Source organism: Mixophyes fleayi, chromosome 6, assembly GCF_038048845.1.
Source record: "Mixophyes fleayi isolate aMixFle1 chromosome 6, aMixFle1.hap1, whole genome shotgun sequence".
NCBI classification, from domain to species: Eukaryota; Metazoa; Chordata; class Amphibia; order Anura; family Limnodynastidae; genus Mixophyes; species Mixophyes fleayi.
The window spans coordinates 215,651,740-215,665,169 of record NC_134407.1 but is presented as its reverse complement, the minus strand read 5'-3'; the positions used below and the strand labels follow the sequence as shown (position 1 = coordinate 215,665,169).

The 13,430-nt window shown below is 40.7% G+C and overlaps 1 protein-coding gene across 3 annotated transcripts in view; it reads right to left on the bottom strand.

The window, feature by feature from the left end:
• LOC142159807 (uncharacterized) overlaps nucleotides 1-13,430 on the bottom strand; it is a 29,636-nt gene that overhangs the window by 14,679 nt on the left and 1,527 nt on the right. For 2 of the 3 annotated variants that reach the window (XM_075214556.1, XM_075214557.1), the window contains exons 3-7: nucleotides 8,921-9,021; nucleotides 7,807-7,953; nucleotides 7,604-7,727; nucleotides 7,401-7,498; nucleotides 7,172-7,283 (exon numbers count right to left, since the gene is read on the bottom strand). In XM_075214556.1, coding sequence (XP_075070657.1) covers nucleotides 7,172-7,283; nucleotides 7,401-7,498; nucleotides 7,604-7,727; nucleotides 7,807-7,953; nucleotides 8,921-9,021 — 582 coding nt within the window. Of the gene's footprint in view, nucleotides 1-4,155; nucleotides 4,217-4,289; nucleotides 5,608-7,171; nucleotides 7,284-7,400; nucleotides 7,499-7,603; nucleotides 7,728-7,806; nucleotides 7,954-8,920; nucleotides 9,022-13,430 lie in introns of all 3 variants that reach the window. The other variant, XM_075214559.1, reaches the window with a different exon arrangement.

Sequence of the window (13,430 nt, the reverse complement as noted above, 5' to 3'; positions counted from 1 at the left end):
CATGCATTCACAGATATTAACCCTGTGTTAGATTTTGTGCTCTAGTGCCACAGTCCTCTTTTGGGGTGTCCTTTGTCTCTGAACCTTCTGTTTTTCCGTCACCCCCGTCCAGTTACTTTCTGTAATGGAGTAATGGAGTGTTACCAGTTATGTCAAAGCCTCTGGAAGCACCATGCCCACTCCCTCAATTTGTATTTAAATGTAAGCTTAATTATCTCCTCTTATAACAAACTATTCATATGCTCAATCAAACTGGTAGCTTGTGAATGGTAGGGAATATGGAGGGCCCAGTGTACTCCATTGGTTTTTGTGATTATCGTAGTATTTTTTTGCCCAGTAGAACGGATGCAGTTTTGTTTGAATTATTATAGACAACCCATAATAAGATATTCAATTTAAGCAAACATGTTTTAACCACTGAAGAGTTTTGAGGTCTCAGAAAAGGACTTTTCCCCACCAATAGAATAGAACCATTTGACATATTTTTGAATGTGTAGAAGTTTCTAAGAAAGCCCTCAATAAAATAATTGTTTATGGTGAAGGAAGGTGAGGACAAGAAGAGGACAAGAAGAGGATTGGATATGCAGAATGATGATGAATCAGGCGTTATTAAACATGTGTTTGAAAGGAAATCCAAGTTCAATCCGGTCCATATGAGAGGGTAATGTTTGGGGAGATGGTAATAATTGATATTAATTCCATAACATCAAAGCAAATATCTTAATCTTCCCTATCTGAAAGAAATGCTGTGAAGGAATTACATGAGAACACCAATACTGTCATCAAGTCCGCTGATAAAGGTGTGTGGGGGCATTATGGAGAAGGGAGGTTTACGAAAATATGATATTAAGACTGATAAAAATGGGGATATATATCTAAAAAAGAACACAAACCTTACAATCAGTACTGCGATGGTAATTATACATTTTATTACCTTATTTGTATACTAACACAACATAACTGTATGTCATGGCAATATATACATGTATTTATTCACTAAATAAAAGAGAATAATAAAGAGTAAAAAGCATAGATACACAATATAATACATTAGTCTATGTGCAAATTACTGTATACAATATGAGGTATTATAGAACACATGCCATCAATATACAATAACTTGTATATAAAGAGCAGAAACTATAACATTCTAAAGCAGGAATGTCAAACTCAAAACCCCAATTGGGCCAAATAATCACAGGCTAACATTGTGTGGGACGCAAGCAAAAGTCTCATATGCAATTTTGAAAAGTTTATTATTACGAAAAAACCAAAATAAAGTTCCTGTGTCCCGTTTCACATTGTGCCCTCCATGCTGCCTTTGCTCCCCTTCACCTGTTTCTCGTTTAACTGTGCCCTCCATGATGCTTTTGCTCCCCTTCATGTCTTCCATTTCACACTGTGCCCTCCATGCTGCTTTTTCTCCCCTTCATCTCTCTCTCGTTTCCTATTGTGCCCTCCATGCTGCTTTTGCTCCCCTTCATCTGCATTCTCATAAATGTTGGTTCAGCGCACAAAATGGCTGATTTCACTGTGGTAAGCTGGAATTATTAGAAGAATCATTCTACACTTAGTACATCACAGCTGTGGGGTGTTGTGGGATATTTGTATGATATAACTCATAGCTGAGTTTGGTGGTTTATTTCATCTTTTCCAATTTTAAATGTTTTTAATAAATTTGGCCTCCTGGTGGCATGAGGTCTTTGTATCGGTGCATCTAGCCTTGTACACTTCTTAATCCATACAGTGCCGAAGTCTCTACCAGGATCCCTCAAGGAAATCCTCCCTGTTACCAAGAATATGGGAGTCTGAATCATTTAAATGTTGTATATGAAGATGGACAAACATCAGTTTCCTGTGTCCCATGTAATCTTAGCACCATTTAATATGTCCAATATGTGAATGAAATGAGCAGTCAGGAGTTCAACTAAACAAATATCTATAACTTTCTCAATCAAGTCCAAGGAGAAGGTGAGAGAAGTTTGTACCAGCTGGAACAAGACACCCGGTTGCTGAACGGAGATGAAGAATCCATCTACCAGTAACATATTTACCAGGAAAACCCATGAAGAAAAAGTACTGGCATCCAGAGGTGGCAGACGTCTGCTGCTGATTATTTCGGCAGTGGCAAGAAAATGCATCCTCCACATGTGGATCCAGAACACATCCCCCACACTGGACCTCTTTAAAGAAAAATTGTTCTTTGCCATGAAAATGGACTGGTTGGAAGCCTCCCTTCAAAAAACAAAATACACAGGGAGATTTTTTGACGCTTGGGAGAGCTTTGTTGGCACTTTGTCAGTCCCGCTGAGAGAGCAAATACAAAAATGTTTTCAACACACCCTTTGGTACGAAACTAGAATATTCATGCAAGACCCACCTATCTTTCTGGACTAGGAGAGTGCTTGTGTTGCCCCGGTCTCTCCAGGCTTTTGTATCTTATGTGTGATATCATATTTATAGTTCACTTCAGTAACTCACAGATGACGACTTTCCTCATACTATGTGTCGTGGTTCATGATTATTAAGTATAGACATATATTTGTTCTAATTTATTTACTGATGTGTACATGTTTGACATTCTTCAATAAAGAAATTTGAAAAAAAAAAAGAAAAAGTACTGGATCCACTGGAGGTAGTTCACCAACCAGAACAAAGGCATCCCCAGGGCATTTAATTATACACAAATGCACCCAATTACTGGCAGATTGTGAATATACATAGGCGTATATTCACAAAATACCGATCGCAAATGAGGACACATCAGGACTATGTTATTATCATCACATTTTTGTGTTTGAATGTTTTTGCTTCATGTGGATGAAAGAAATAATAATCCCTTTTATTAAACAAAGTGCACTTACTTAGTAAAATACAACAGTGCTCCCCAAGGAGAAACTTGTTCCTCCACCAAATTTATCAAGTGTCAGAAAATCACCAGTGCAAGTAAAAACTCCCCAACAAAGTCCCCTGCAGGTTACCTCCAAGCACAGAGTCCTAGCAGGCCCAAGCTCCTGGTAATAAAATCCACAGTTGACAATCCAAGTGGGCCAGGGATTCTGATCCTTAAGATGGGTCTGTGTATCTTGCTGATCCCAGCCGCTCGGCCAACTCTCTACCAGCTTGGTGGGACCCTGGGTATTAGTCTCCCTACCGATGTAGGCTCACCAATTCCCCAGAATCTGCGAGTGTCTCCCAATGGAGTGGCAACAGAATCAGTCCTAGAGGTACACTGTCCGATCTCTGTCAAGAAGCTCCTGCCTCAAGCATTCCTTTAAGGCCCTGCGAGAATACGGTTACTCTCAAACAGTCCAAGTCCTCACTGTCTCAAGATTCTCCAACAACCACCCCCTACCCCAGACAGCTCCTTCTTGTCCCTTCTCACAAGACATCTTATCCTGGCCACCTCCCTGGATTTTCTTAGTGCCGAACATTTGATATGGCTCTTGTCCTCTTGTGATTGGTGGTGTGAAGAGTTTGGGTGGTAACAGGGGTGAAAATAGAGCATGACATCAGTGGTCTCCCACCTGCGGTGATGGTGCCATTTGGACATTGTTGTAGAGTTGCTAGAACAATAGTTAGCACACAGGGAGAGACCCCCTCCTGATTTTAGATAAGGTCCTGACCCTTTTTTTTTAACCTCTTCCACTCCTTTTTGATGTCACAGGGTCCACAGCTGATTCACACTTCCTGTGAGCTGCCTCCCCCCCTCCCTCTCTGGACACCACAGCAATAACAGACCTGGCCACTGGGCAGCATTTAATAACAGAGTGGGCCATGGTTGTTGAATTGGCCCACTGAGGACAGACCGGGTTGGCACGATATTTCCAATATAAGGCCCGGGTCTGTGTCACATGGTATCACAAAGTTGTATTTTACACCACAGGCTTTTGCAACTTTCTAAATGACCTCATGTGAAATAGTAACAGAGGCTACAGGCTAATTATATGACCAATATCACACCTTTATTTAGAGAATAAAACCAAACATGATGTATTATACATTATATATTAGACAATGACATTGTGGTCTTGTTGTTATGATGGAGAGTAAAACCAATATCAAACAGAATAAGGAAACGGCCGAAAAGTTCCAAATAAGGGATCGATTTCAGTCTTATGTTGATGATAAGATGATTGTTGATAGATGATTTGCTTTAATTGGAAAATATTTCCCACACTCTGAACATGTAAATGGCTTTTCACCTATGTGAATTCTGTGATGGTAAACGAGATATGATTTATTTGTAAAACATTTCCCACATTTGGGGCATGAAAATCGATTCTCACCTGTGTGAATTTCTCTTGTGGTCAACAAGATGTGATTTCTTTGAAAAATGTTTTTCACATTCGGAGCATGAAAATGGCTTCTCTCCTGTGTGACGTTTCTGATGTTCAATACAATTTGAATTAGCTGTAAAGCATTTCCCACACACAGAGCAAGAAAACGGCTTCTCACCTGTGTGAATTCTCTGATGTGTAACAAGTGATTGTTTCTCTGTAAAACATTTTCCACACACCGAGCAAGAAAATGGTTTCTCACCTGTGTGAATTCTCTGATGTTTAACAAGAGATGATTTCTCTGCAAAGCTTTTACCACAATGAGAGCATGAAAATGGCCTATCATAACCTATGTGAATTCTCCGATGTTTAACAAGAGATGATTTCTCTGCAAAGCTTTTACCACACTGAGAGCATGAAAATGGCTTCTCACCTGTATGAACTTTCTGATGGCTACGAAGACTCCATTTGTCTCTAAAGCATTTAATACACTCAGAGCATGAAAATGGTTTCTCATCTCCATGAGTTTTCTGATGTCTAATAAGTGCTGCTTTAAGTGTAAAGATTTTGCCGCATTCAGAACATGGAAATGTCCTCTCAGCTATATGAAATCTATAATGTTGTTGAAGACTCAATCTCTCTGTAAAGCATTTACCACATTGAGAACATGGAAATTGTTTCGTACTTGTGTGAATTCTCTGATGTTTATCAAGAACCGATTTAACTGTGAAGCATTTCCCGCACTCTGAACATAAAAACGGCTTCTCATCTGTATGATATTTTTGATGTATAAGAAGACTTGATTTCTGTGTAAAGCTTTTGCCACATTCAGAACATGGAAATGGCCTCTCACCTGTGTGAGTTCTCTGATGTAGACGAAGAGCTGATTTATGTACAAAACACTTCCCACACTCAGAACATGAAAACGGTTTCTCACCTGTGTGAGATCTCTGATGCTGCCCAAGAGTTGATTTCAGTGCAAAACATTTTCCACACTCAGAACATGAAAACGGTTTCTCACCTGTGTGAGTTCTCTGATGCATAACTAGCTGTGACTGACATGTAAAATTTTTACCACATTCAGAACAGAGAAATATTTTATCACCTCTATGAGCTCTACTATGTGTAAGAATATCTGAGTTAGCAGAAGAAGATTCCACATGGGAAGTGTGCTCAGTTGCTATATTTGCACGGTAAAGTACTGGATTTATATTTTGGGGTATGGGGCTTCTTCCTGGAGAATCTCGTATGATGTTATCTTCGGTTTCACAATCTGTAGATGAAATTAAATGGCCCTCTGAGTTATTCCTGCTGCTGTGTCCATCTGCTGGAATTAAAATAAAAAGATATGGAATATGAACTTCTACTTCTGTTCCAGTCAATAAATAGGTAATCAATAGAAAATGTACAATTATTCTTAAATGTAGATATATTACAGATAAAGAAATGTTCTGAAGACCCCATAAGGAAAGTAGCATAACTAGGGGCCAGCTTAGTGCACATAGTTTATGTACCCTAGTCTGTAAATATATTTATTCCTAAACAAAGTAACTGAGTATAAACTGAATAAAATCTCAGTGTAACGGAAGAGCCTACTATCCAAGGAAGTACTGGAAGGCAGTATATACTTTCTGCTGACACTTTAAGGAAAATTACAGCAATTACAAGAAGATTACAACAAGTTCCAAACAAGGCAAAAATAATGAGATTGTTGAACTCAACTTCAGTTATGGATTAAAGTTATGTCAAAGGTTTTAAATTTCATGCTTTCTTGTGTTAATTATGTATGTGGTACAACAGTAATCAAGCATCAACTTCATATTTTTTTTTCTCCACTATGAAACAGAGTACCCTGCTGATTTTATTGTGGTAGTAATGTATACCTTTTTTAAAGACCCCCCCCTCCCCCAAAAAATGGGATCCCTAATATTGATTGAACCTAGCGTTTTTTATTCTATTTGTTTGCCGTAACGCAAAACATGAGGCAGATAAAGTAATTTGGTTTGGATTTGGGAGGGTTGCCTTAGGGGTCCTAATTTGGTGGTGATTCCTTAATAAACACCCGTGATACTTCAAATAAACTGCATAACGAAGCCGTGATTAGTAAATTATATAATAAATTGAAAGATCAATATTTAATCAACTAATTGTCAGACAGTCTAGATATTTGACAGAAATATTTGTTTTGATATCCTCTCTTAACTATAAATTTTTCAAACAAATCTGAGATGGGTGGTGGACACCCTTGGTTGAACGGACATCCCCAGGGCATAGGATAGGAAGCCTCAATAGCCAGTGACATTGTCCAACCACAATGCCCAGCCATAGACACAATCCTCTCCATAGACACCGCTCTCACTCACAAACATTGAAGTCTCGGAAGCAGAGTACTCTCAGGGAAAATAGCAGAAAAACCTGACCAAGGGTCTACACAACCCAAAGATTTCCAGGTGGACATATTGGTAGAATAAGAAAACAATGAAACAGTCTCTTGTGTCCCCTTCTGGTCAACTGCAAGTAGTATAGCCCCACAGAAAGGTATTAACCTGCGCTTTTTGCAAGGGAAAATGTAAAGCGGCAATGGCTTTAAAGGCAGAATGCGCAGGTTAATACATTTACCCCCCGGTCTCTTCCAATTGGTTAGTGACATGTCAGGAGCCTGTGAATATGACGTATGAGAAACATCAGTGTGTGTGTGGTGGACTCAGGTCAGATCTCTTGGCTGGTAGCACATAATGACACAGGAGGAAAGCAGGAGTCTAATAGGGGCTGATGAATCCTTTTCCTCATTAGTTTGTACTCACAGACGAGGGTGTAGAAGAGATTGTTGTAGTGACTGAACAAGGAGAATATGTGACTTCTGTATTTAGTGTTTAGTGTTTATTACTCACCTGTGCTGATATCTGTAGGGATTTCCTCCCTCTTACACTGCTGATCACCCCTCACATATGACTCGTCTTCTCCCTCTATCTCTTCCACTTTAATATCAGTCTGAACTTCACCCTAAATAACCCAAAAATCTCCTATGAAATGACCTTGCACAAAAAAAAGCAGTCTATAAGGCCAACACAGGACTATATAGTCACTTTGGTATTTGGTTGGATCCTAAGTTCCATCTACCTGATAATCCTGTGGGACATTGTAATTTTCCTCTGTATGATCCTGGGAATAAAGAGGTCGGGGACATCTCTGTTGGATATTTCTGTTACTGGAACCATCTGTAGGAGACACATTGTTTATATGTGATTATCAGATGATGTATTTATCTAGATTGCCCTCAAAACTGCTCATTCTTTAACAAAAAAATAAAAATCTCCTCTTACCCAGTGATGTGATGGGCTGTTGATTTTCCATAACCACATCCTTGTACAGACCCTTGTGTCCTTCTAAATACTCCCACTCCTCCATGGAGAAATAGACAGTGACATCCTGACACCTTATAGGAACCTGACACACACAATGATACAGTCATCACCCAGACACATCCCCTGGTGTTACTGTATAATGTCCCATTCCCAGCAGTCACCTCTCCAGTCAGCAGCTGAATGATCTTGTTGGTGAGTTCTAGAATCCTCTGCTCATTGTCTCTCTCATGTATCAGTGAGTCAGACACACAGGGGCGGCTGCTGGGTGCCTCACACTCACCAGATGTCTTCTTCACTACTGTGAAATCCTGTGTGTAGAAAGGTAAAAAATCATTCTAAGTAGAAGACACCTTTCATTGGTTTGTTAACAAGCTCTATGGAGAATACTGTCAAGTCTGCCTACATCCCGAGAACATGTTTTTTCATATTATAAGTATGTGTGTAATTGCCTGTGTGTCTCTTTCTATAACCAGAAAACTGTATCTGATGTACATCAAAGTAAGGGAACTCAATATATTTCATCCGGGCAAACATTTTATAAATAAAGGAATATATAACAGAATGGCACTGAATGAAGTTCCTGTGTGTGGAGCCAATGGGCTTTGGATTTCCGACATCTGGATGTCCAGATTGGAGTGGCATAATACTGTGAATAGTACAAATACATAATGCAGTAGAATAATATTACAATAAATAACTCAATTGATGGTAAAAAATAAGTTTTATGATGTAAGAATATAAAGGAAAGTGAAGATGGGTAAAACTAAGAAAGTATACACTGAAAAGATGATGGGGATCTGAGGTGTATGTAGATAGCAGTAGTATAATGTATGAAGTTTAGATTGGTGTATGAATGTTACTCGAGTCAGTGAAGTACATACTGTAATGTGAGAGGTTTAGTGGCCTTTTTGAGTTTTGTAGGGGACACAGTGTAAAGTGAGGGTTGTATTATTTTGAGTAAATGTATTTCTATAGCGAGTGGGGTCTAATGTAGTGTGTGGAGTTCACTGGGGTTGGTTAGGGATGTTAGTACACAGAGTACCTTATGGGTGTTTATTTCTGTCTATGGTTAATTATTATGGAAATGATTATTATTTTTGTGGAAAAAGGAATGTAACAGCTCCTGCTAAAGGAATAGGAAAGTAGTGAGGTCATTGCAACATTACCAGAGATAAGAGTGATGTTATGGTTACATTTCCAGATTCACCAATCAGAGCCCAGTTTTATTAATAGTAATATGAGTAATATTATTGGGACAATGACACAATCCCTCACCTCTCCAATCAGCAGGTGGATGATCTCCAGGGTGAGGTTTAATATCCTCCCATTCTTGTGACTCCTGACATTTTCCATTCGCATTGAGACAGACAGATGATCTATACAGGACATATAAATGAATTTAACATAAGTATTATAATCCCATTTTCTTTTTTTATCATTGGGGACACTGGAAACACTTGGGACATCCCAAAGTTGTCACTTAGAGAGGGTACGCACAGAAGTAGCAGTGCACAGCACCTTCCTTTCACAACGGTTATCTTTAGACACAAAAATATTGAATCTGTACAATTTTGTGAACTTGTTTACTGAAGACCAGATGGTCGCCTAGCACAACTAGTCAGCTGAAGTCCTGGGCTGCTCCACCCAAGAGGCACTCGCCGATCTGGTAGAATGAGTCGTCCTATTATCGAGAACTGGCTGTCCTGCCACAATGGAAGTCTGGCGACTTATTAAACTAAATCACCTAGCAATGGTCTGTTTAGGCAACAGCCAAACTTCTCTTGTGGGCATCATAGATGACTAAGAGGTCATCCGTTCTATGCACTTCATGGGTCCTACTGACTACATCCACAGAGATTTCCCTCTCTTCCGGAGAATTTATTGGTCTAAAGCCGGGAATATGATGTCCTGACTGAGATGCAACATGGAGTTCACTTTGAGCTGAATGAAAAACTTAGTCCGAAGTACAGCCCTCTCTGCATGTAAGATGAGAAACGTAGACCTACAAGACAGACCACTCAGCTCTGAAACTCTCCTGGCTTTAGAGATGGCCAAAGGAGAATATTCTTCCGGGTAAGAAACTTCAACTGCACCAAATCCACATGTTTGAAAGGAGGGTCCTGCAAGACCGTCAGCACCAGATTGAGATACCAATGAGCTAATGGGGGGGGGAGGTGTGGATGTAAACATGAACCTTCAAGGAGTCAAGTGTCAAGCCCCTGTCCTGACCCTCTTAAAAAGGTAAAGAGGCCAAGCAAAAAGAGGTGGTAGGAACCCTCTTCCGTTCACACCAGGCGATTTAGGTCTTTCAGATTCTATAATTTCTCAAAGAAACTGGCTATCCTAAGTTGTAAGAATCATAGCTTCAACAGCCACACGTTAAAGCCAACAGAGATAAACTAGTCTGGTCTTAAGATGCAGAGACCACGATGGGTCCTCTACCATGCTGAGAATGTCCTGTACCACGACCTTCTCAGTTAGTCCAGTACAACCAGAATTACCTGAAAGTTCTCTCATTTTACATTCAGAGAGCAGCCCCAATGTACCAACATGCTATGCTGTCTACCTAAAATGCCTTTGGACCCCTTGAAACAGAGCAGAAGTGGTTGTGGTTCAACAGAAATGCCATCATGTTGAAATCTGCCTGACCCAATCTGTCCACTATCTGCTGGAAGATTTTCGAGTGCAGGGCCTGCCTTCTGAGAATATCTCCTTTCCATTTCTCCACTCCTGGAATGAACATGTAGTGACAGCTGAAATGTTTTGCACTGCCTATTGCATGATCCTGCTGGCTTGTCTCAAGTTTAGGACACTCTTCATGCCTCACTGATGATTGAGGTATGCCACTTCATGGCATTGTCTGACTGGATCTTTATAGTGCTTCCCAGTAAGAGCTGGAGTGGTCTGACTATGGTGTTGAATACTGATCTAAGTCCCACCACATTTATCGGGAGCTTTGACTCCTCTGGAGTTCAAAGACCCTGGAACCAGCACTGAGGGGCGACAGCCCTCCAACCCCAAAGGCTGGTGTCTGTAGTCACCAGTGTCCATTTCCTAAATTGTGAAGGGGTGTCCGCTTTTGAGTTTGTCACCTATCAGCCACCAGACAAGCAACTGGTGCACCTTTGGAGACTAAGTCTGATGAACTGACTGGTCAGACAATGGTGAGATCTGTTCCATTGCACATAACTTCCATAAGTTTGATCTGAAACTTCCTCAAGTGAAACTGAACAAATTGCACCACCACAAAGAATGTTCATGCAAAAGTGAATTGGAAACCGTCTGAAAGCTGACAGGGACTTCAGAAATCCCTGAGAATGGCAAAAACACTCTCGGCAGTCCAGTGTTGAACATCAGCCACCACTGCTATGGTCTTGGTGAAAAACATTAGCGCTCTTGAGTAGAGCTCGAAACTGAAAATGGTAGGACTGTACAGCAAATCTGAGGAGACACTGGTGTCTCATCCAAATTGGAATGTGCAAGCTGGAGTCTTTGATATTCATAGACACGATAAAATCGCCTTGCTCCATGTTGATGATAACCTCAAGCACTTCATCTTGAACTTGTCCAACCCGAAGCTGGATGTTCAGCTATTTCAGGTTTATAATAGGACAAAAAGACCCATCTGTTTTCTGAAGCACAAGAGTTTTGCATTGTCAAAGATATTTTATTTTGGATGAAGACAATTTATTAATATGAAAATATTTACATTGTTTTATCTTATTTTAGTATATCATTAATATTTGATGTGGTATTATTATGTCAAATGGATCCTTGCGTGTGAGCTGATGAGAGGGATATGAACAGGAATGAAGAAGTTATTCAAAGAACAGATGTTTCTAATCAGAGATGTTGGACAAAGAGTTGCAAGAATTTCTTCAAAGTCTCCATTGCATCCTGGGGAGCTAAAAGGACCAAGATACGCCTATATGCCATCTTAGCCAATTGTAATATGACATTTGTAAATTGTAGTACAACCTACTTTTATTGGTACTAAAAGTAATTGTCTGGAATGTAAACAGGCAGAGTTTTCAGAGACTGAAAACGAGCGTGATTATCACAGCGAAAGCTTTTCTTTTGTAAATAAACAATGATATAATTTTATTCTTAAAGTGTCTTTTGCTGAAGAAATTAAATTATTACTTTAACAGCATAAAACCCCAAACCCTTCTGCTCTTCTGGGACTGGAATAACTACTCCTGAAGATATCAAATATGGAATGGCTTCCCCATAACTCAAACCGCTTTGTTTTGTCTCCTATAAAGCAGTTGGATAAAAACCGTCTGTGTGGGGACTTCAGGAGATCTATGATGCATCCCCAAGAATTGATTCCACTCACCTGGGTGTCTGTGGTGGAATCGAACCACCGAGCCCCATAGAGAAGCAGACAGACTCACACCACGGGAGATGATGCTTGTTTGAAGTACTGACAGATGGATGCATAGCTGCCCAAGCCTCGTTTCCTATCTACTGACCTCCACAAGGAGCACAGGTTTGTTCTCTGGAGGTCTGAATCCTGTGGGGAGAAAGGAGTGAAACCCAGTGCCATTTGGTCTGGTAGCATTAAGAGGGAGAAAAAGAGGGGGAAATAAAGAAAAAAAAAAAAAACTCTTTACCCTCTGTGGCTAGGAAAAAAACCTTTGTCCAGTTCAGGACTGAACAAGAGTTCCCAGAGAAGGTCAGGGACTCAAGAGTCCCTATAGGCTGTACATCTACCTCCCAGGCCCTAAGCCAGAGGGCCCCAATGAGGTGCGCATCAATGGATTCCTCTGAAACCTCAAAGATATGCTCCACAAGAGTTAACAAATCTAATCTGGACTGACCAGACTGCAAACCCTCCGACAATTGCTCCGACCACCTATCCATTGCCGAAGCCAACATGAGTAAGGGAGGCTCTTGTTGCTGTGTAAACGGACTTAAAGGTGGCAGCACTTGGAATCAGAATGGTGGTGGTCTAAAATGGGCAAGCTATGGGTACATCTACCTTTATAAGGAGAATCCCGCTTCAGTATATTCTTACTAGTGAGAGGATAAAGGGACTGCAACCTGGCAGCACTTGGAATCAGAATGGTGGTGGTCTAAAATGGGCAAGCTATGGGTACATTTACCTTAAGAGGAGATTCCCACTTCAGTATATTCTCACTAGTGAGAGGATAAAGGGACTCCAACCTGCTGGAACCCTGAAACTTAATGTCAGGCTTAGTCCATGCTTCACATATTAGGTCTTGCAAATTAGGGGACGAGGGGAAGGAAGCATTCTGTTTCTTCTTCATCTTACACAGCTCCCACTAAATCCTCTACTCCCTGCTTCCTGTTGGGAGTCCTCAGGAGACTATGATGAAACCTCAGTTTCAGAGACTTCAGCCACCTGGTCTTCCTAATGGGACAATGATCCTTCCCAAAATCGAAGAACCACCAGAAGCAGACGCTTCCACTGTCTAGACGTGGTGGCAGATTCCAGAATACTTTCCAATGAAGAGGAAAACCAGACCCTGCAACACCTGACCTAGTCTTGACTCCAAGTCAGCTCGTCAGGTGCTGCAGAAGATCCCAAAGGACCCTGGTTGAGAGTATCATGGGTTGAAGAGTTACTCCTTGTGCCTCTCATGGAAGGGGGTGCAGAGGGAGGGTGCTTGTTCAGCTCCTTAGAACGTGCGGATAGCTGCGTGAGCAACGCAATAGCCTGTGCCAAAGACTTAGTTTATATGGACAGACAACAGTTTTAAATAGATACAATTAATAGATGTCTCTTTACAGTAGAGATGCAATCATCCATGTTTGATCC